The sequence below is a fragment of the Uranotaenia lowii genome, chromosome 3 (genome assembly GCF_029784155.1).
Source record: "Uranotaenia lowii strain MFRU-FL chromosome 3, ASM2978415v1, whole genome shotgun sequence".
Lineage (NCBI taxonomy): Eukaryota > Metazoa > Arthropoda > Insecta > Diptera > Culicidae > Uranotaenia > Uranotaenia lowii.
Window position 1 is genome coordinate 19,374,502 of NC_073693.1, and position 25,269 is coordinate 19,399,770.

The 25,269-nt window shown below is 37.9% G+C and overlaps 2 protein-coding genes across 2 annotated transcripts in view; both read left to right on the top strand.

Moving 5' to 3' along the window:
* LOC129752022 (clavesin-2-like) overlaps nucleotides 1-17,489 on the top strand; it is a 25,657-nt gene extending 8,168 nt beyond the window's left edge. The window contains exon 2 of the mRNA XM_055747812.1: nucleotides 17,463-17,489. Within this exon, the coding sequence (XP_055603787.1) occupies nucleotides 17,463-17,489 (27 nt within the window). The remainder of the gene's footprint in view (nucleotides 1-17,462) is intronic.
* Nucleotides 1-25,269, top strand: part of LOC129757643 (phosphatidylinositol 4-kinase beta) — a 281,978-nt gene that overhangs the window by 40,058 nt on the left and 216,651 nt on the right. The window lies entirely within an intron of this gene.

A 25,269-nucleotide genomic window follows, 5' to 3' on the forward strand; every position in this document is an offset into this window, starting at 1 on the left:
TTTTGAAACGATCTATCGCGAGTTGGCCTCAAGTGGATACCTACTCTAGACACGGCACATGGGTTGGGAAAGTCGAAATTTGACCCGTTTCAACGCAGGAAAGGTCATTAGTATTAAGTAGGAGGTCCACACCTGTAGTAGAAAGGAGCATTGTTTCACAACTTGATGGCGGCTACTTAAGGTGCTCGCTTATGGTTATGACGAATTGATTCGCAAACACACGCCCTGTTGATTCGGTGTGATGGGCAGCTTGAGGATGAAAATTTAGATTATGCTATATTTTTATGATGTTTTTTTGTTTTGATTTGGCAAAAACCTGTCATGGTTGCAAAACAGTCGAGGTCGTTACGGTGGTCAATTGTTGGCAAAATTGGAACCTAACCTTGGAACGGAATAGATTGTTTTAATTTGAATTTTTGAGATACATTGACCAGCCTTCACAGCATGCACACAAAGTCTTGACCACTGACTCGTAATATAAATTTCAAAATTCACACAGCCCTTCAATATTATTGTTCGCGAGTCTGACTCGTGGTGAAAAAAGCTAAAATCATGAGTAGGATTAGAGGTGTCCCACTCATGCTAAAAGCTAGAACAACGAGTCCCACTCGTGGTAAAGAATTATATCTTTTATTTTTTTTTTTTATTTATTTAAAACCATGTACCTACCTTGTGGTAAGAAAACATATAAAAAAATGCTACGATTTGCCGTGAGATTTCAATAATTCGAAAATATGGGTTTCACCTTACAGAATTCACAATTTATGCTTATTTAAGTCACTGACAAAACATCGACCAGAAGTCTAAACTGTAGAATCTTATGCATAAATACTGGATTCTGACTCGTCATAAACATTTTGAACACGAATTTAATGTTGGATGAATTCGATTGGTTTAAAAATGTTTCGAATAATTTACGTATCAAACCTTGTAGTCTGGAATAACGAGTCAGACTCGTGGCCAAACGCATGATGAAGAATTTTCAACTTACACGAAAATCACGAGTCTGGCTCGTGGTAAGGAGAAAGATTTTGAAGAGTTATTTTGGGTGTATAATGAAGAGAGTCCTTCTGATGGGAAATTTTACCTAAAGGTTCGTTTCTCATAATAGCAACTCGATCATCATAATTCTAATAATCTTTGACATGAGAAAGTAAAAACAAAAACACATGAACGTGAGTTGGGAAAGAAGTGGAAAAAGTATGCTTCCTTGAGGCACATCTTCAGTAAAAGAGAGCTGAACAGAGGGATCTAAATTTTGATTTGTATTTAGGCCGGAACAAATATCAAATTCTTCTTTTGTCAACATCGATCCCCCTGTCGACTTTTTCAAAAATTTCGAAGGGGGAAATAAATAAAGTTCATGGTAAAGCTTAGTTCTTTTAGAAATGGGACACTTTCATTTGCTAATAGCTCGTTAACTAGTTATTGGATATTGAAAATTTTGACAGCATTTTGTTTCCTGTAAAAAGTACTATTCGACCTATTTTTTTCAAAATTTAAAATTTACGCGTTTTTGAGATATGTACGATGCAAGAGAAAAAGAAAAAAATAATTTTGCACAGTTTCCTTGAAAATACGTCATTATCAAATTGATAGCTGACAAAACCGTTGATTATTCAAAGAATTACTGAGTTTTTGTGGTGGATAAGTATGCAAACACTGTCAATAATGTCCACAAAGTTTAAATCAAGCATTGGAGAGAAGCACATGATCGCCAACAACGGTTAAAGATCATCAAGGAAGTCAAGTCTCATACCAGCATTTTTAATTTTCAATAAACGAAAAACTAAGGGTAGATCGCTGAAATGTCCAAAACAATTTTCTCCTTTAAGCTGAAAGTGTTGCCGAGTGATGACTCATTGAAATCCAACATCAAACAACTATTTTTTGATAGTTCCAAAGCTCTTAAGCTTTAAAACTGGTACCGAAAAAAAAACGTTCAAAAATGTGGTAAAAAATAATCAAATTTGTTCATTTCGAATTAACTGTATCCACCAAAATGCTTCCAGTTTCCAGTTTCCAGAGAAGTATTGGACCAAAAAGTCTCAGAAATTGAAGAAGGAGGGTGAAGCCACCTAAAATATAGATTTTACGAAGTATAAGTTGGAGAAACTGATCAATACCATGACTGAAAAAAGTGTGCGCTGGCTAATGGGAGATACCGAGAATAAAGTTGAAATTTCTTTAACAAAAAACGGTAAATATTTTTTTTCAAAATTTTTCATGAAAGATCATAACATTACCTTCTTTTTCTTCATAGAAAGTATTTCGTTCAAACGAATGGTTTTTTAGATACAGGCATTCGTAACTGTCCCATTTCTAAAAGAACTAAGCTTTAATTTATTAAAAAAAATAATAAATTCTTGTATACAAATATATGCAAGCTTTTGTCAAATTTCTCCCAATTTATTGAAAATTTGGCTTATTTTTTATTATCTCCGCCCCTCGTCATGCCTCAACTCCAAGTTACAAAAGGAGGATTTCAAATTTGTCCCTGCCTTATAAGGCCAGAAAAGTTATTTATTTCTCGATCCATGTACTATTACGTTCAAAACAGCAGTTTTCTACATTCTTTTAGGCTGGAATAAATATCAATTTTTTTCTTTTGTCGCCCCAAGTTTTAATTAAAATTTTATCGAATAATTTGAAAAATCAATCAGTTGAAACAGCAACAATAAAACTGTAAAAGATGGAAATTCTATCATCTTTTTTATTCGAAATTTTTTCAAGTTTTTGATCTTAACCCTCTGCTGCATACGAGCTCATATACATATGTCCTCGATGATTTTTTTTTCACATTTTTCAGCATAATTCAGTACTGTTAAAGAATTTGAACAATTTTAATGCCTCAAAAATTGAGTAAGCAATTTTAAATTCTGAAAAAAAATTTGAAAAAAAATTCTTGTCGTACACTGTAAATAATTAGATTTCTAGATTTTATGCTATTTTGTTGCGTACAAGGTCCAATTTGTCCCATTTTTGTTGGAAATTTTAATTATTTTTATAACAAACATATTATTTACAAACATATGGTAAAACTATGACAAAATTATGACAAAATTGGTAAAAATATGACAAATATGCTAGAATATGACAAAGTCTTTACAAAACTATGACAAAATATTATCAAAAATCTGACAATATTGTAAAGTAAATTATGGGATGAAAAAAATTAAAATCTGACAAAAATATGCCAAAAAAAATGACTAATACGATAGTAAAATGACAAATGTTTAACAAAAATATAACAAAATCCGAAAAAAATAATGAAAAATATTTTACAAATATATGACAAATGTGATAAAAATATGACGAAATAATGACAAAATATGACAAAACTAAGACAAACTATGAGCTCGTGATATATATAGCTCATTGGGCAAGTTAAGCAAGGCAATGTCCAATAGTTTGAATCCGCAAGAGTTACTAACGAAAACAGTTGTGCCGGATAAGTTTTTCAGTAATTTTTCGATAAATGAATCATTGATACAGTCGTGAATGACATAAAGGTGTTAAAGACAAAACTATGATTTTTTTTTTTGAAAATCAAATTAAAAAATCTGACAGAACTGTGAAAAAAATACCACAAATGCAAAAATTACAAAATTATGATTAAAATTTAGAATCTAATGACAAAACTTCTGACAGAACTATAATAGTTATAATAGCTGTAAATTTTTTTATCACATTTGTCATATTTTCCATAATGTTGTCAAAGTTTTTTTTTTGAGTTTTGTCGTTATTATAAATTTTTTGTCATTTTTTTTATGGTTTTGTCGATTTTGTTTTTGTTTTTGTAAAATTTCTGCCATTTGTTATAATTCTCTTTATTTTTTTATGTTTTGATCATGGCTTTGTTATTTTATTGTCAGATTTATCTAATTTTTGCCACATTTTTCTCATATTTTTCATTTTGTCATAATTTTGCCATTTTTGTCATTTATCACATTTGTCATCTTTTTCTTATATTTTTGACAGAGTTTCGTTATTTGTTTTGGCATAATATTAAAAAAAATTATTTTTGCCATTTTTTTCCATAAATTTGATATATTTTTAAATTCAAATATCTCGAAAAGGCGTGGATATTTTTGAGTGATGTGTTCACAAAAAATATTTTAGAGATTAAAGAAATTAGCCCATGGTATGTTTGTTTGACAATATTTTAATGTATGTGTGAGATATCGAACAAAGTATGCAAAAAAAATTGCAAAAATCAAATCAAATTTATAATTTTTTTTGAAACAAGTAGTTTATGGAAAACCGCTGTTATTTCTTAAGATTTGCAAATTCTAACAAATTTTTCAATCTTAATCAAAATCAAAAACACCTACCTGCACAAAATTAACAAGGTTTTGAAGAAATTAGCGAAATGGTATTGAAATGAACTAAGAATTTCAAAAAAATATTTTTCAACTTTGATGGGCCATAACTTTACTAATACTCAAAATAACGACTCTAAACCTGTTAAGTTTTGTTATTCGAATTAAAATGTTATTATTTCACCGAATTGAAAACTTCAATTCTTATTCAAAAAAATTTCATGCATTAAAGGGTTACAGCATTTTTAAGCTAGGCTAGCCGCCCCATCTTGAATTTCAAAAGGGCGTCAAAAATGTATTTTCCAAAGCCCTTACAAGGTCCTGGCACCAGGCATTCATTTCCTTAAAATTCCTCTTCATACCCCCTGAGGTCACTGCCCTGGAACTCGATCTTTTTACGCGGTGGAATTAACAAAGTTTTTTACAAGGTTTTTCGAAATTAAAGCGGATTGTTTTTTTTTGCGCGGTACATATCCCCCGACCACAGTTTTGATTCTGCAAAGATTTTTTTACGTGTGATTAATTTCTGCAAAACACTGAAGGATATTTTCAGTGTTGAATCGCTTTTCAATTCGCGTGAACTGTGGCCGGCCTAAAAAAACGAACTTGCGAAATTCATCTGGTGTATGAACATTCCGCTTCGCAGTTTGCTTCGCGCTCACTGTGATTGTATCCTTAGACATAATTGATATTGAATTTTGAGCATAAGTAAAAACCACGAGTCTGACTCGTGGTAAGCAGTTTGGGCAAAAAAAGTTACTCTTAAGGATGCATATGAAGCCCAGAGGTTTTCAAATATTTGCTTCATTAAAATTAATCGAACCGAATTCGAGCATATCTAATAAGCTGACCATCTGCAGTGTCTTCCCAACTAATTGGCCTGAAGCAGTAGCTTTAGCAACCGTTTTTTGCTGTCGCTCGCGTTTCGTCAATAAATTATTCTCTGGGATCCAATTCGGGGCCGTTAAACCTGTCACTAAATCAATTTACATCGAATATCCCCGCCAGCTTTCAATTGTCAAGCGGCAACTTGTAGCGAGCGTATGTACGTACAATCAATTAAAAATCACCTTCTACCGGGCTCACCCGAAGGGGATGATCATCAACATTGGCTCCCAAACAAATTGAACACCCATCGTAATTCATCCCCTTCGTAGTGAAAAAACACTTACACACATTAATCTGTCATCACAGAAAATCCCGTCCCGAATTTATTCCTCTCGCAGCTTCCCAGAACCAACCTGGCTAACAAAAAGTAAAAATTATTCGAAATCGTCTGCCATGTGTTATATTTTTAACCTGTGCCGAATTTTTGTTTTTTTTTTTTTTATAAATTGAGTGCATCCCGAGTGAATGCAATTTATGTGTGACAGTTAGTGCAAATGGTTTATTTATTTTCAATTTACGAGAACCTCTTGGGGACTTGAGAACTTGGCTGTGTTCTGTCAAATTGATTGGAAAGTTTTAATCTTTTTGAGAATGTTCTTGTTTATTTGTTTATTCAATCAACAGACCAAATGTAGGTACAAATGATGACTTAAATATACAAAATTGACATGTAACTAACGATTTCTCAGTAAATTTATAATATTTCTTCGGAAAACATCCCTTGTAACGTCAAAGTCGAAGAGCTCGGAAAAGCGGTTGAACGTTTTCATAACACCGATGATAGCACTATTGGTTCCTTAGTTGTTCAATCGAATGGGAACATACAGTTGAAGGTCCTGGTTTCTCAGTCGATGGGATCTCACACTAAGAGGAACAGCTTCCAGTAGCGTAGGACTGTCGATTCGCGATGTCATTTCTTCGGGCTATGAGACGATATCGATGTTCGTAGCTTGGCAGGTGAAACGGATTTTGCCAGTTTAGGTGTCTGAGGGCATAACGCAAAAAACGCCGCTGGATATCCTCGAGCCGCTCGGCACCGTTCTGGTAGTAGAGACACCAGACAGTTTAGGCGTATTTAAGGATGGATCGAACTATGCTGAAATACAGTACTCTTCCTTGAAGGCCTTGGCTATTTGGAATAAAAATCCAAGGCTTCTAGAAGCTTCATCGACGACGCAGTTCGTATGTGCTTTGAACTCCAGCTTACGGTCGAGTATTACGCCCAGATCATTGATATAGTCTCATAGGAAGTCCTCCGCGCAAAAGGGCTGCCGTCTTCGTGAGAAACTGATGACTGCATATTTACTGCGATTCAAAGCCAGGCAGTTATGTCACCACACTGTGCGAATAGATGGAACCGGTTTTGCAGAAAATTAATGTCATCCTGACCGTTTATGGTGTAGATCAGTTAAGATCTTCAGCATTTCAAAGATCCGGGCCGTCTAGGAGTGAGCGCACATCGTTAAAATAGATTAAGAAGATAATCGGTCCTAGGTGACTGCCTTGGGCACACCGGAGGAGGCCAAGAACTGGCTGGAGAGAGAGTCTCCTGGACGAACTGTCACTCTCACAGGAGTCAGTAAAGCAGGCCTTCATCGTTTTAGAAAGGTAGATGGTATACCGTCCAGGCCTGTAGAGAGGAAGTTTTTGAGCTTTTCCGCTGCGTTATATATAACCGCATCCTCTACTACAATCCTCCTTATGCAGAAGCCGAGTGACGAAACATTCCTGAGAGCACTCTTCACATGTTCTGGGGATGTTGAAGCAGTAGCATAGATATTCGAGAATTTTTCAGGAAAGAGATCACTGATTTCGTAATCAGAGTTCGCAGTGTTGCTATCCAGAAACATTTGAGTTGGAATACCAGGTTCATTCCGTTGACTTTTGACATGCTTCCAGAACGATTTTGGGTTGCACTTGAGGTTACGTTGTACTTGGAAAAGATAATTTTCTAACAACCTTTACTGGCTTTTTTATAAGCGGAGTTTAGTCTTCGATTTCTTAGTTTGGGAGCTTATGATGATTTCTAAGGGCACATATCTTCGCCGTCTTCAGTCGACGCAGTTCTTTCGTAAACCAGGAAGTCAGCCAATTCTCGGAAGTCGTTCGCTTTGGCACCTGGCGGTCGATAACGTAATTTAAGATATGCGAAAAGGTTTCGGCCGCCGCATTGGGATTCAATAAATCGTTTAGAATCCCAGTCGATGGTGAACAGCATATGGGAGATGACATCGAAATCCGCTTTCTTGAAGTCGAGATAGGGAGGTGCTGATTTTTCGACAGAAGCTTACAATGCAGTGACCTCGAGCGAGACCAGTGAATCTGGATGATACTGGACTGCCTTAACGAAATCAATGATCGGAACACAAGACCCATCGCTTTTTACAACTCTGAAGAGAATTTAAAATACAAAATTTTTTAGTCTGAAATTATGATTCTTTGAACCATTGCAAAGACAACGAATATTCGAGAGTGTCGTTGACGAAATCCAAATGGACGACTCCAGTCAGTCGTTCCAAGGAAATCTGTTTAACATCCAAGAAGATATTTAGGAAAAAAAAATCGCGTAAACAATTGGTAAAACAAATCATAGGCGCTAGTGGATTCAATGAAGATGACCACATCACTCGGTCTATTCTCAAACAAAGTAAAAATGTCTAATTTGCACATTCAATTTTTTTTATTTTGGATCGCTCTTGGAGTCGATGCATTTTAAGTGACTGTTGTGATGCAAACGTTAAAGTTGTTTCTTTTTTTTCCTGATAAAATTTAGATAAGACCTTTTAAAAAAAAGGGCGCTAATGCGAGCACCAATCCAAATGTTCAGTTCAGCATGTGTAGGGGGTCCGTAAGAAGGAAGATAATCGAAATTGATGCCCCGTGACCGCCGATTCTCGGTCTCGGTTCTCACCATCATTGTTTTTCATTTTTTTGCATATGCCTGAACAAAGAGAAGATCATCCATCTTATGCGAACGAGTGAGTAGCAGACGGGCAGAAGCGTAAATCTATTGCTAAACTAGTCGCCATCATCAAAAGCAAAGCAAACAAAAAACGAACAGATTGTTCTGAGAATGGAGTGTAACCTTTTTTCTATCTCGCCAATTTGCCAAGGTGCGTGGGTAAACGCAATAAAGTCTAGTGGTTGGGAGAGATTTCGGCACCTGTTGTTGTTTTTGTTTGGGAATTTTTGCAGCAATGAGTGTGATTTGGAAATTAGACGTCGCAACACCACCGCAACTTTAAAGATTGAATTAAATTTTTTTGGAACAATTTCGGTCTTAAAAAAAAAACATGCAGTGACATTTTGATGGACATATTGCCACCACAATTATGAGGTGGATGTTGTAAACTGATGGATTTGAAATTCTTAATTTATACGGTTTATGCCTTATATTATTTGTTAAACTCGGACAGAAGTTTTTTTAAATTGAAAATCTAGCGAAATATTGCCTTTCTTTGTAGTGAGCTTTTCAGAATCACTTCAAGATAGAGAAACTAGCTCTCTAAGTGATGCTGGTTATCGTCGAATTTCAGAAGCAGATGCTATTTATGCCAAAATAATTACTAAGTTTTGATCTTACAATCTTACGCTCAAAACACTATGGTTCTCTCCAATAAATGTAATATACAGTAAATTTTTTTCACGCGTTTTTTTTTTGCGCGGTTTTTTACACGGTTTTTATACACGATTTTCGAAATTTACGCGGAATTTGAGAGAAAGTCCTTTCCAAAGGAAAACGCTTAGAATCTTTTTGAGACTTGAGACATGAGACATGAGACCTGAGACCTGAGACCTCAGACCTGAGATCTGAGACCTGAGACAAGAGACATGAGACTTAAAACATGAGACATGAGACTTGACCTGAGACATGCGACAAGAGGCATGAGACTTGAGACCTGAGACATGAAACATAATACCTGCCTTGTCTCATGTCTCATGTATCAGGTCTCTTGTCACGTTGATTTAAAGCTATTGTTAACAACTCAACTTTTGTGGAGGCTTGCGGTAAACCGAAATTCGAATTTCGGAATGGCGGAAAACCTCATTTAAACTTTTCTCTTCTTGTCCTTTGGTTTGATTTTTCTCTGTGATATTATGAGGCAACTGCCGTGTAGTTGACGTTTCGGTCTACTTATTTATTTTCAACCATCTTCAGAACTAATTATTATAAAACAAATAAAACAGAAAATAAGAAATCTTAAATTTTATAAACTGTCTCATTTTAAAAATCTACTATCTTTCACTTACACTTATGATTTTGATTTTTGAGTGTTGGTCATGCCAACTTTCAATTTTGATGGACGATAAACTCAACTTTCAATTTTAAAGCGCAGCACATGCTGTTGAGGGAATTTTGTTTAAGCGGGTTTTAAGGTATTAAATCTGTATTTTAACAAAAAAAAAAGTTAACTCAATTTAAAATGTTGTAGAGCAATGCATCCAATTTAACAATTTATTGACTCTAAGCTCGTTTTTTATTTCTATGAGTTAGGGTGACAAGAGTCATGTCGAATTTCCAAAACGAATCAAATACATTTTGTAGATGAAACTTAGAAGCTGTACAAAATTTCTAAGTAAAATTTCGGCTCATTCGGAATTGAGTTAGAGGTGCCCCAAAGAGCTCAAAGTTACGATTTTTTACCCAAATAAATCACCCAAGGCCAAATGCCTTAAACATGCATAAAATGTCGAGATCTGTTGTTATCTCGAAAAAAAAACTTGGCTAAAAAACCACTTTCTGTCTGTCCGTTTTTTAGAAAACTGGTGGCTTCATGTTCAAAATTGTCTTGTAAAATATATCTCAAATCGCTCCAAATGACATGTTATCCATTTGAATGTTTAGAAGGCATCTAAAACATAATTCTTCACTAGGGTGGTACAGTCATTTGGGTGGTCCTGAAAAAATTGAAAAATGGATAACTCTACTGAAAAACAAATGCTAGAAAGCGGTTTTTGACCAAAATTTTTTCGTAAAAGAAACAGCTCTCGACGTTTTATTTATCTTTTGAAGTCATTTGACCAAAAAATTGAAGTTTCGTTTTCACCAATTTAGTGATTTCTGAGGGTTAAAAAATTTAAACTTTGAAAGCATTGAGACACCCCTCAATCAAGTGTCATATTGACCTTAATTTTTGAACAGGTCAGTTTTTCGTATCAATCTAAAAAATGTTTTCATTTCGACATGGCCCTTTTGGCTACCACCCTGATGTAGGTAACATAAATTTAGAGGTTTTCGAGTCTTTGAATATTTTTTTTTTTTGAAATGCTTCAAATCTATCTTCATGAAACTTAAAATCATTTTAGGTTATGAAGTGCAATATACTTAATTTCCCATTCAGAGTAGCGTAGGGGGGATGAATTGCATTGATACGTTATACATTATAGAATCTCCAGTTTTCATGCGGTTTAAAAATTCAACTAGGGAGCATCCATTTATTACGTAACGCTCTTAGGGGCTATCTCCTTCCTCGAATGCTACGAATTGTGGCATAAGGGAGGGGGAGGTATGGTCGTCGTTACGTAACGATTTTTTTCTTTGAAAATTTTTATTTTATTGGCAGCTATTTTGATGTCATGCAATTTTTGCAAAGGAATGATGAGCAATCCAAATTTGCTAAATTTGTAAACTTCAACAGCTTCAAAGCCGCTGCCCGTGGTGTAGAGGATAGCCTCCAAGTCTTCTAAGCCAGCGGGCGTGAGTTCAAATCCCGGTCACAGCATACATAGTACACTTTCTGTGGGTTGGTGGTTTCAGCATATGTACTCTGGAAATAATTTTCACCTAAAATGTAAGTGATGATTGGAGTGAATTTTCGCTGTTTGTCAAATCATGTGAATTTAAAGTGACCGTCAAGTTAATTTGAAGTGAGCGGCGAAGTGAATTTTACGAACGAAGTTAGCAGCAATGTGAATTTCTGGAAGTATGCTCAGGTCGTTTATATCTTTGAGTAGAGAGAATTTCCAGGTGGAATTTCGGCTTTCTAATTATCCATTTACTCTGTGATTCAAACCAATTTATTATTGAAATAAAAAAAAATGGAAAAATAACAGTTTTTCGAAGTAATTTATTGGGTCCAAATAAATGTTCCAACTTTAAAAAATCCATCCGTTTTCCATTCAACCCGGACATTTTTGTTGCTGTTTTCTGCAAATAATAATAAATTTAATATTTTTCGAGTATTCACTGGATTTTATACATACTTTTATTTTTGTTGAAAATTCCCAAAAATCATAATTGGATATTATCTTCATCACTTGATGGCTTGAAAAAGTAGAAATAAAATAAAAATATAATTTAATGTTATAGTTACGGTTTATTCTTCACAATTTATCTTCTATAACGAACAACCAACATTATGGCAATGCTAAACGATTTTTTCATCGAGCTCTGGAAGTAAACAATTGTTTTAATGCTAATAAATAACTGCGTCTACTAGCACAAACACAACTCGTTTAAGTTTCCCTTCAAAACCACAATAAACATATTCAATCTCAACATTGTTGACATGCGTTTTTCGTAGATTCATTTGAATTTTAAGTGATCGGTCAAGTGAACGGAGAAGTAAGTGGACATCCATAAGAATTCAAGTGCTAGTCACTCAAAACTCAAGTGATAAGTGATTGACTCGCTTACTTTAAATTTAAGTCAGGGGCAAGTGAAATGTACATCAGTCACTTGAAATGAAGAAATTCACTGAATTCTTACTTTTAAGTGAATCTTCAAGTGTATTTTAAGTGTGATTTTGGGTTCAGCGAAAGATGTACGCTTAGAGTTAAGAAAAAAGAATCTCTTCGAGGAAACATCCAGTTTCATTCAAATTCTCTATGTGTTTGTGTGCGTTTAAAAAAAAAACATGTATCTTTTCCTCTTATAGAGACTCTGAGAGAGACTTTTTAAGATCGAAAAAATAAAGTAACGTAATTTCTTCTTTTGTCTTCCCCCCTTCGAAATTCTCAGACATACATGAAGGGATGAATTAATTAAGTTTGAAGTATTTTATGAGGATTTCGAAAAATTTATTAAATATCCGAAAGATTTCAAGAGCAAAAAAAAAATTGTGGAAGATGGGAGTTTTATCACCTTTTGTATCCTTGATTGATTTCATTGAATTTTTCGATAAAAACTTACTTCATTTCTAGGTTTTGTGCAATCATATAGTATAAAATTTTTTTTGCATATAAGCTTTCGTGCAATTTATTCCAATTTGTTGGTCTTTTGCATTTTTTACTATCCCCCCCCCCCCTTTCGCGATGTTCCAACTCTGAGTGACAAATGAAAGTTGAAATTTTATCTGGCCTTATTATTAAAAAATATTACGTTATTATTAAAAATTCAAAACCTGATTTCATCTTTGATTGATCTGATTCATTAAACATAAATTTACAATCAATGTTTTTTTGTAGGTTAATTAAACTGTTTATTGGATCATGAAAAGAAGATATTAAATCAGTTATGTTATGGACAAGTTTCTCATAAAAAGGGACAAAAAATCCATCCAAACCATTAGAATTGGCTCCTGAAATCCTTGAGTTCGGCCAATGATTGGAAACGTTCACTTTTTTTTGCGAAACGAGACCCTCATCAGTTAACGAGACATGAATGGAATTCATGCGAGTTTGGGGGCATTCAAATTTGCCCCCCATTTATCAGCGTCGTAACAACAGAGCGGTCAACTGCGGGGGTTGTCCCTTTTTGGTGCAGATTTTTGTTACGAATCCTCCTCGCTTTGTGAGAGCTTCCGATGCCAATTTCTGAAGCAGAAATGGGCAACACAACAATTGACCGAACGACCGACCTCGATTCCTTTCGGTTCGACCGACCAAGACCAGGTTAAGGACACCAACACCTTGGATAGATATTCTCAGCCGGTTGTTTCCTTTTTACTTTTCGAGAGTTTGTTTGAACCTGGTTCAGCGTGTGTACGCGTCGTCGTCGCTTTTATTGATTTTCTGCTATTATGTAGACGCGCATTATTTTTCATAACACCCGGACAGCTTGTATCGAGTAGCGAACCTAGGGAAGGAGTTGGGGGTGGTTAGCTAACTGAAAAGAAAAGCTGCTACACGATATTTGCTTAGCGACTACAGCTATATAAGTAGGATGACTGGCTCACAGACAAGGCGAGCTAGCTAGATGATTACGGCACCTTCACTTTCATCGCTCAGGTGTAACAACCTATCAACACCCCCATCGGACTGAGGTAGAAGGCTTCGCGACGACCACCATCATCAGCCTTTTTCAGAGCTATTATTGCTAGAAAACTGGAGGAAAAGCCGGAAGGGCCAGTTACCTGAAACGATGATGGCGTGCTAGCCAGGCACCGGGGTTAGTTGTTTTGGAGAAAGGGTAATTATGATGGCTGTCTCCGATAGGAAATTCTCTCGGAAGCTAATAGGTTCTATTTGTATGTACAAGGAACCTACAGCGACAAGAAACAGGGCGAATTATGAAAGCCGCCAGCTAAAGCGATTTGCCTAATGGGCTTAATGGCACCTTTTGATTCTTCCCGGCTTTTGGGCGGCTGAGCTTTCCCGATGGATTAGGAGTCATGCCTAATCGGGGGCTAACTTTCGAAAAACCATTTCATCATGATTCGGGCAAAATCTTTTGTCGCGGTGTCTGACAACTTACTACCGCCGAATGACTTTCCAATTTTTGTTTCGTCACCTTATGGGCAGACTTCAAGAATTATAATTATAAATCAGAAATGAAAAAAAAAATTTGTATTTCAGAAAACATTCCAGAGCCGTTGGTTGCCTTATATAAAACAAATCAACGATGATGGGATGTAATTCCTGGCACGCATCACTTAATCATCAATCGTGAAGTCGGCGCTAGATGATTGTTAACGGCCGGCGCGGCAGCAGAGCGTCGATGCAAATGAATCAAATTCCACGCGCAATGAGATTCATTAATCTTTCCAACTCAGCCGCCGCTTGGGCCGTATGTATGGACGCGTTTTAAACGATTCAATTATTTGCGGAATTTTCTATCAATTAGTGCTGCAAAAGGGGCATCTTACCGAGATGAGTTGTTTGAATCTCTCGAAATAATAAAGAAGTAAAATTTGCTCAGTTCAAAGTTGAAAAAGGTTGAAATTTGGGTAAAACTAGTTTAGAGTGAAATGTTTTATGTGCCGAATTCCGACATGATCTGTCAAATGATTATCGAAATATCTCGAAGCCCATCGCTTTTGTGCTTATTCTTAAGAGTCGTGACAGCCGTAGATTCCGCCCAAATCCTAAGAAACTGTTTATGCAAACATTACACTCTAAAGCAGTTTCACGTAAAATATCAATAAATTACCCTTTTTTGAGTATAAGTCTCATTTATTGAATGAAAATTAAATTATAGCTGAACCTTGCTTATTTATCCGAGATATTTAGAGGAAGGACCTCCTCGGATAAGTGAAACCTCGGATATTTTGATAATTTTTAGTCATTTTTTGTTATTTTTTATCATGTGTTCGTCATAAATGTGTCTAAAATTAAAAACTTTGTTTGTTATGTTTAGAATGTTTGTTATTTTTAACAGTATTTGTTATTTTTATCATTTTGTATCTTTTTTTAGATATTTTTTGTCATTTCTATTCTTTTGTTGTATTTTTTTGAGCTTTTTTTTTTAAATATTTTGATGTTTTTCGTCATTTCTGAGTGCTTTATAATTTATATTAAATTTGTCATTTTTATTGTTGTTATATTTTTTCAACATTCAAGAACGTAAAAACGTAACTACAATTGTATGATTGAATTTATGTATTCAACTATAAATCTAATAGATTCATTTATGGTTGACCTCTCACATTCAACTAAAAATATGAAAGATTCAATTGTAATGGTATAATTGACTTAACTATAAATATTACAGATTCCACTATGTACAATTGTATGATTGATTTTATGCATTCAACTATAAATATAATAGATTCAACTATACATTTATTGTTGACCCCTCACATTCAACTAGAAATATGATAGATTTAACTGCAATGGTATAATTGATCCAACTGTAAATATGATAGATTCTACTATAAATGTATGGTTGATTGTGTGATATTTGAATAATTACTACACATCCTACACATCAGAAGCAGTCAGCTCGTGTTTATCAATTGCAAAACAGGAGATAATTAGCGCAGGAGGTATTTATAATTGAATAGCACATTTGTTTGTGGAAACAAAATTGTGTCAAAATTATTCCTCCCTTCAGGTTAATTCTAGCGAAATGCGGCAGCAAGTAAATTGCACGCGAAGGAAACGATGCCGCTGGAGGGATCGGTAGAGTAGGCATTCCGGTTGAGTGGCACTGATTTTCACTGCAAATCTACAAAAAACAACTATAAAATATAGTTGAATGCTTAAAATCAATCATAGGAGTATAATTGATTCAATCATATTTATAATTAACTCAACTATAGCTGTATAGATGAATCTACAATAAATTTAATTGAATGCCCAACAACAATCAGTATATATAGTTGAATTTATTATATTTATGGTTGAATCAATCATTAAATTATGGTTGAAACTATCATATTTATAGTTGAATTCATAAAACCAATCCTACAAATATAGTTGAATATTCATAAATATAGTTGGTCGGGAACCAATCATCAATATGTTTGAATATAGGCGAAATTTATTTGATAAAACTATACATTTTTCTTCGTGGAAATGCAAACGTGACCGCAGACTTGCCCCAAAGAAGAGGGCCTTTTGCCATATGGAGCCTAGACCTCAAGTCTTAATAGGAGAGGTCGGGTCTCAGGTTGACACTCGAAGTCGAGACGGAGAACACATTCGAGTAGAGGAAAAGTAGACCTCAAGTAAAGAGGATCGGGTCAAGAGGATCGGGTCAAGAGAATCGGGTCAAGAGGATCGGGTCAAGAGACAGAGGAGTAAAAATAAGGTGGGCTTCAAGTCACGAGGAGAGGCTAGGGAGAGTCTCGTCTAGAATCGAGTCAAGAGGTGGATAGTGTGAACAATAACAGAGAGTCGCAACTGAGAGAGAACGTCAATTCGCCATTGTTCTAGAATCGACAAAGAGTGAATTCGTAGTGTTCACTAGAATTGTTGCCACTCAAACAGATTGGAAATCACTAGGGAAGTGTTGCCAATATGACGGATGGATAATCCAAGCATATATCAATGCCAGTATTGTCAGTTTCCGATACAAATAGTACTCTGTTTTATTTGATATCACAACATTTCATAACATACCAGTTATGTTTCTTTCCTAAGAAAGCTCCTATATTTTTTTTTTCAAGTTTTCTGTTCCACAGTTCTCTGAATAACACTAGATTTTTTGTGGAATTTTATGTCCTGCTGCTTTTAGGATCATGTTCATTCTGAATAATGAATTCAAATTTTCGTTATCACATCGAACAAATTCCGGAACAACATTTAATGCGCAACGCAACAAAACATATCTCAGTCAAAGGCTGAAGTGCAGCCTGTCACTTTAAATGTGCAGAGAGCAGGAAACAGCCGATGCAGCCTTCTTGTAAAATCGTTTCCCAAAGTCTAATACCCTAGGAATAAATGAACATCTTTACTCGTTCTTCAAATTCAAGAGTGGATTAAAAAAAATTGGAGAAACCAACAGAGGAGGATGAGGGTTCCACAAAAAAAGAAGGGCACCCACTTGAGCAAATTTAATTTGACAATTGCATGGTTTGCTCAACCACTCGACAATGCGCGCGTCCATCATACATAGCTAAAGGAGGCACACATGTGTGAGCTGCTTCTGCCACCATGAGTGATCGTTTCCGCAAAGTGCTCAGCTCTTAGTCTATCAAGCGGGCACTAAGCAGCCAACAAAGCCGTCGCTCAATTGCAATGTAAAAATATCGCCGTTCCAGTAGACTCAAATCTTCCAAAGACCAAGATATATTTGTTATGGGAGACGTGTCGCGTCGTCCGTCGTTCTGATGACATATGGGGCGAATGAACGATGATGGAAACACGCATCACATCTCATTCATGGAATTTGGAAGCACTGGTAGGAAGAAAAGAAGTAGAGGTCCAAGGGATGAGGATGGGACTTAATGTCGGTCTAATTTTTCAATTGAGATTGAATTGTGTTGCAATGCGGCTGTTAAGAGTGGGATCCTTCAAACTAGAAGCATTTCTTCTAGTTAGATTTTGGCTTGTATTCTCAATTTCACAACCACGAAATTTCCTTTTCAACCCATTAGAAATATTTGACAGAAAAAAACTAATTTTTACCCTTTTTCTTTTCTATTTCAGGTAAGCTCCAGGAAAACTCGCTACTAACCCACAAAACCCGAAAGCACCTTAAACTCATCGGGAAACTTCCACCCAAAGACCTAAAGACCCACTAAAGACCGTTTAACGAATGAAGCCGGCTGTGGTATGTGTGTTATCTGTCCGGAGCCAAAAGTTGGGCCATAAACAGAATTAATTGACCGAACGAACGATGCATCCCGGGAACCTTTTCTTTCAGTGCCACCCAGCACAACACTTTCCACACCAGAGCGCTAGAACGGCGTTGAAGCAACTTGAAGGACTCGATTTTACTCCTTTTCGGGTTTTTAGGGATAAAACAAACCGAAGAAAAACGGATCCAAATGCAGCCGGCACGCACTCCGAGACCGCATGTCCGACACTTAGTAAATTGCAAAAGTATTACCAGAGAAAAAAATCTGGAGAAACACCCAACCCAATAGCAAGCAAAAGCAGTCAATCTTCGGAGGTACATAATTAAGTTTTTTAATTAAAGTCTGACCTGTTTTTGCCTCGGTTGAGGTGCGCCGCGCCTCTTGATGGCTTTCGGGGTTTGTTTTGCCCGATTTTTATTTTTGTTTTTGCGCGTTCCGTATGGCGAAATGTAGCGCGTGATGTATACACTAGATATAAATATTGTTTATACTCACCCAAGCGGGGTGTGCAAGCCTTTCTTGAGATTTCGCCATTTCTCGCTGTACGATTTCGGGAACACCCGGGCGCACTGAAAAATTAAGGTCAACATCACCGGCTGCGATGTTGATGTTGTTCCGGAGTCGGGAATCAGGGTATCAGGGAAATGGGGCTTAATGGATTCCAAAGTTTGAAGAAAGTAATGGGTCAAAATAAATCGTTTCTGAAACAGGGACTGTTCAACTGTTTTTTTAATAATTTATTTTTGAAAATTATGTTCAGGCAAGAAAAATAGATACTGGTTTCTATCAAATAAAACATCGTTCAAACCATACATTTTTAAGGATGAAATTGCTCTTCTCATGATCTGAACTATAAACATACAAATGCCATGCCTCAGGAAGCGGATGAATCATTTTGAGGTCAAACATGCTTATTTTTTTTAAGGGGAAAATTCACCGTGAATTTGTTTTCGGAAATTTTGAACGGCTTTATCGGTGAGTGGACACACGCCTGTCACAGCTGCATCCGGGGCTTTACGAAACTACTCGGATGATTTCTGGCGAAGACGTCATCCTACACCGGCTCGAGTGACTCATCCGCCGACGACGCGACGTGAAGTCACTCTACCCGAGAGTATTTCGCGGCGTAAATACTCTTCCCCCTACGAGTTCGACTACGAAGAAGGTCAGGTCTAATCCCCACAGTTTCCGTCGTAGGGAGCGCGTTCTACTCAGATACCCCGTGGCGGTGAAGGTATCCTACACAACGTTCGCGACGTACCTAACAGCTCGGAATACGCAGAAGGTAGAGTCTTATCTTTGTATGCTTTACTGCTAGGATCGGACGCACACTAAGCACACTACTCCGACCGTGGTACGGTCTTCCTCCTGTCACGGCACACGTACGGGTCTTTAACGCTTGCGACTCAGATGAATCCTGACGGTGAAGCCACCCGAGTGAATCTCCGCGACGTGAATACTCTTTCCCCTACGAATTCGACTGCGGAGAAGGTCATGTCTTATTCCCACAGCCTCCGTCGCAGAGGGCGCGTTCGACTCCGCGGCGGTAACGTTGGAGGTATCCTACACACAGACGCGCGACGTACCAGGCAGCTCGGCAGACGTAGAAAGTAGAGTCTTATCTTTGTATGCTTTACTGCCAGGTTCGGACGCACATTAATCAGATGCTCCCCGACGAAGGAGTCACCCTAAACCGGTCGCGGACTAGTGCTGGTTCCAACTACTCTGCAGGGCAGTCATGATTCGGGTGAACCCATCGCTGACCACGCGCCAACTATTGGCATCCTCACACATCCTCCGCACGATGTTGTCGGCTGTCGGGTCTGGTCCGCAGGTGGCAAACATGTAAGCGCGTACCCCTTCGTACCTCGGACAGTTGAACACTACGTGCTTTGGTGTGTGCCTGTGCTCGTAGCAGAAGATATCTCCTCTAGCAAGACCGAGATGAGCATGACCCCCGCCACAACATCAGCAGCTACCGAGGACACCGTTCGGTATGCGCTGATTACTCACAGGTTCATCAGCCGCTGTACACTGCAGAGCTTTTGCAGGTTACACTGCCTGCTCAAGGCTGCCTCTCCGTACCGCAAAATGGACGAGGTCACACTTGCCAGGACCCTCCTTCTGCTGCGGTGGATCGCCGAGTTATTCGACATGGCCCGTGAGAGGGCTGCTGTCGCCACTGCCGCTCTTTTACAGGCGTAGTCGACGTGGGCCGTATAGCTCGGCCGGTCGTCGATCATCACCCCCAGGTACTTGATCGCACGCTTAGCTACTGTGGCAAGTAGTTGGACTTCTCTGGTTAATGAGCCCGATGCCAGGAGAACCACGTCGTCGGCGAATCCCACAAGTCTCACTCCAATGGGTAGACGCAGTCTCAGCAGTTCGTCGTAGATAATGTTCCACAATACCGGGCCAAGTATAGATCCTTTTGGAAACCGTGCCGAGACACTCACTGTTTCCAGTCCCTCGCTGGTCATATACTGTAGTTGGCAATTACGGAAGTAACACTCCACTCTCCTACAGATATAAGCTGTAATTCTCATATGTATGTTAAAGGCGTTCTTCACGTCAAGGGTGACCATTACGCAAAACCAGACTCTTCTCCTCTTCTTCAGCCTGGCTCGTCTGCCCCTACGATGATACGTCGAATGGCATCCACCTGTTGCACTGATGACCGGAACATTTCAGGATGTTCCATGAGCGTGGCTTTCACTGCTACATTAGGGATGCCATCCGGACCCGGAGCTTTGTTCAACTTAAGAAACTTAGCGATGTCGGGCAGTTCCTCCAGCGAAATCTGCTCTCCTTCACTCGTATCCCAGTCGTATGAGACCCTCGGCCATGTAACTTTCCCGTGCTGTGGGAACAGCTCGTTGGCGATCTCACGCATTTTGTGTGGACACGATTCCTGTGGCGCACCTCCGCTCCGCGTCTTGGCCATGACAATCCTGTAAGCGTCGCCCCAGGGGTTGTCATTGGCGTCCTCGCAGAGTTGCCTGAATCGTGGCTTTTTGCTCGCCTTGATTGTCCTGTAGAGGGCAGACCTGGCAATTGCGTAGGGCACTCTTCGCTCCGCTCTCGCTGACGGGGACTTCGCTCTCTGCATATGTCGCCTAGCCCGCAAGCAGCTAGTACGCAGGTCCGCGATTTCCGTCGTCCACCAGTAGACGGGTTGTCGAGTGTCCTTCCGCTTGGCCCTCCTTGTCATCGCAGCGTCACATGCGCTTGCGAGTACCCTTGTCAGGTTTTCCAAGTTCACCTCCCAAATTAACACTTCGACAAAGACGTTCCGGTCGAACTGTGTTGTCTTCCAGAGGCGTGCTCCTGTGGTCGTACCTCTTCTAAATGCCCGCGTACTTGTGCCCACCCGATACCGAGTCGCAAAGTGATCGCTATCGGTGAACGCATCGCTTACCCTCCAGTCGCTCGTCCAACCCGAACTACTGAAGGTGACGTCAATGATGGACTCGCTCCCATTCCTGTGGTAGGTCCTTGTTTCGCCTACATTCCTTCTACGTTCAGCCTTGCCAAGGCTTCCAATAGAAGCCGTCCCCTGGGGTTTCCCCATTCTACGGCCCACACGTTGAAGTCCCCGCCTATGACAACGGGGCTCCTGTCCGTGAGGCCTTCTACGATTTTGTCCATGATGACGCCGAACCTCTCCAGAGACCACCTCGAGGAGGGGGGGGGGGGGGGGGCGTAGCAGCTACAGACGAAGATCCCGTTGACCTTGGCTATCACGAAGCCTTCCTCACTACCTCTTGTATGGGGTATCTTCCTGTAACCCATATCGCGGCCGATTTGGCTTTATCGGTTATCCAATTACTGCCATCCGAGGTCCTGCGATACGGGTCTGCCGTACGATTGATGTAATCACAGAAACATGTAAAGCACACCTATGTTGAATTTGATCTCTCCATACTTCCGCTCCATGCCAGTCATAAAGTGGATTTCGCTGATACGTTTCGAGAAAGGTAAAATCCGGTCCGGTGGACAAAACTTTGGACCGGAAAGTCATGCGTGCTAACGCCAGTAAGAAAATTGCCTCAGTTCAGGATGTGGCCAAAAACGTGGATCCTCTCTCAGTACTGTCCATCGTTCCAAGGTAATACTGGGTCTAAAGACATGTAAAAATCAGAGGAAGCCGAAACCGAGGCAAGAACTAGCTGCTTCCGTCAATGCAAGAATTCGAATGTATATGATCAACTGCTTTAGGGAAAATTGGTGTAACGACGACTCCTATTGCAAGTTTGATTACAAAACGTTTCTGGGTGACCAGTTTACACTGTTCGGGATGGCCACAGTATTGAACCGACGGAAACTCCAATTTTACCGAAAAACTCGGTAAAAAGGCAATAATTTGGCCAGTTATATGTGAGTGTGGCATGCTTCCGAGCTGTTCGTGACAACCAACACAATGAACACAGCTGTTTACATCCGAGAGTGACTGAACGTTGCCTGCTGCCTCTGATCCGCAAGTATGATCACCAAGTACTGTGTTGAGCGGATTTGGTACCAGTTCACTACTCAAAAGACACGATGGCTTGGTACAGACAGACCCAACATAGTCCAGATCGTACCGAAGGAAATAAATCCGCCAATTTGTCCTCAAGCGAGACTAATTGAAACTTTTTGGGACCTTACCAAATCGTATTTGAGAAAACATGTAAAGCCTGCAGATTCTATCGGAAATATGGCAAAAGACTGGAAAAAAGTGGCCAGAATCATCGCAAATCAGTCTGTGCTACATTTTTTTCTCAATCTGTGTTACATCTAATGAGCGATCTACAATAAAAAATTTCCTTCACTGGCTTACGATTTACTGGAATCAAATTTTTTAATCGATTCACTGTAAAAGAAGACTTTAGAGATCATCAAAGGGAAAAACACTAATTTGTTCCTAAATTGTGTTTATACTCATCATTTTAAATCGTTGTTAGACATAATAGAATACCCTATAGCACAGAGAACAGAGGTCGGGCTGGTGCTCAAAACTTGTGTAAAAATGCCAACCGTTATTTTAAAGAAAAAAATTACTCAGCATTACCCAGCAAACATTTTTGTAGGTATATTTCTCAACAAACTTTGCTATACGTTTCATATACATTATTAAATCATCTTATATAACTCGAAAAAACAGCATTTACGTACTAAAGTGGATGCAATATACATACATATTTTTAACTTCTGGCTTAAGCGATAAGAGTTGAAAAAATTGGACGATATACAACACCTTTTACCATACATCCTGACAGTATGCGAGAGAGCGCAAGTTTTGCTCTCAATGCATGCAAACCGTTGCCAGCGACAACATTTGCTGCTTCTCTCATTGGCCAGTTTATCCAAATGGACCCTCTGATTTTAAGAAATCTGGTTGCACTGCTTATCGCAAAGAGAACAACAAGGTTGTTTTCTCATTTAAATCCCGCACGCGGGAGACAAATTTGCAAACATGGCGGACTTTTGTCATATACGAGTCGGTAGACTTTAACTAACCATTTTTACGATCATTTTCTTGGTTTGGTAGGAATTACGATTCGCATTAACATTGTTAACGAGTTGAGCTGACATTTCTAATACGATGTTATGTTTGCTGGGTAGCCACTAGATGTCGCTAAAAACAAACTTAACGAAGATTTGTTTATTTTCGTTAAACATGCACACGAAGGTAAAAATCACTTTCAAGCCTTAATGTACAACCTGTCTGAACATTTTTGAATGGTTATTTGGTACTTAACATCCATCGCATTAACTTATGAAATTGAATAAAAAAATAGAACAGTTTCATTATGTATACAAACGACAAAGTTTTAGATGGTTTACTTACTAACTTGATCGGCAGTAGAAAAGCTATCGATCCAACATTTTAAAGGAATGGCTGAAAAATCTTTATCTTTTGTTTGCATTTTACTGTGCATACTTTATCCAACTTGATGAACTATAATTATCAACAAGAAAAACACAAATTTTCTTCATATATTTCACAGAGGTTTTGATAACAGGTCTACCAAATTTACTTTTTCCGAGATGCACATAGTTATGACTTATTTGGAGGCGTCTTAGGTTTTTTCTTCTATGAGCTCTCACTTTTTTTTTTACTTTTGAAGCAAAATAGAAATCCTTGAAAAAAAATTGTAGACCTAAAGCCACGCAACGCATCCAAGAAGAATAAAGAAACCTCAATTGATTAGAGGATAACAAATTGATTCAAAATTAGTATTTTTTCATAAAGGTGTGTTGGTTTATCAGTTACAAATGATTAATTTACTAGAAACTAAGGAATTTGAGCATTTCCAAGCGCCTAAATATTAGAATTTAGAATACCAGACACTTAAATATTTGTTTTGAATCGTAGGAAACAAAAATTGTGCTTGCTATGTATGTACGTTATAAATAGTATTCAAAACCATCCATTGAATGATTTATTGTATGATTTGCAGTGATGAAAACGCTCATTTGAGCTTCAGGATGCAAACCATTCAAACTCTAGCCAAATTTGTTTCGATTCCTACAGTTTCATTTTATGTGAGTAAAATGTAAAACTAGTTAATAAATTAAAATTAGTGAGAAAATTGGAGCGTGTGAAACGCAAATTTTTATGTAAACAACAATTTTCGACCACGTGGCGACGAAAATTCAAAACATTATCAGGGATGCCAATTTGATGAAAATCCTTTTTTCCTTAGAAATATTGGGCCATAATTCGATTTACATTACTTTGCGATTTTGAATTCCTCTAAAGAAATGCTATCTAGTGTAATGATACCAGATTGGTCGGTTTTATTTACGAGCTTACGCGGATTTTCAAAGAAAAAAATTAGGAAAGCGAGGTTTGGGGGTGGTACGGATTTCGAGGAAAAAAGCTTGGTTTTTACTGGGATATATACACAATTTTGGCGAAATCAAAACCAAGAGCTCCAATAAAACTTACGATTTATGATTTTTGCATCAAATAACTATTTTTGCTTAATCAAATTGAACTTATAACCATTTTATAAAATTATAAATAAGATCAATGCTACTGAGGTGTCTCGAGAAAAAAAAATCATGTTCACTCCTGAAACTGATCAGCCCAGAATTAAAATTCTAAAATTTCACACCCAATCGAATTCCAATTCCAATAGAAAATATAAACCCCTCTAAAAATTAACTTAATTATGATATTGGTTGCGTTTTAGGAAGTTGAGGATTAGTTGCATTAGACTGATAACAGTTAAAAAAAAACACCTGGCAGCCCTGTTCAGTAACGGGGCAGTTCGTTTAGTTTTCGTTCACTTAGCAATCAGCACCATCTAGTGGCTATATGCAGAGTAATATTTCAACGAAATACTAACGTATTTGGATTCAAATTCTTACACACGTTTTCGGCTCATTTTTGTTCTGGGCCAGACCTCTGTTCTCTGTGCCTATAGCTTGAATAAGACTTCCCACTTTTAAAGGAAGCTTCCCAGCAAACATAAAATCACTTTAGTTATGATAGATTAAGTCGTTAATAATGTTAATGCGTATCGCAATTCCTACCAAGTAAGTAAACGATCATAAAAATGGTTACTTAAAGTCGGTATAAATCGGATATGATAAAAAGTCGCCATGTTTACAAATCTGCTCTCCCACGCGGGATTCATGTGAGTTAACAACTGTGATGTTCTCTC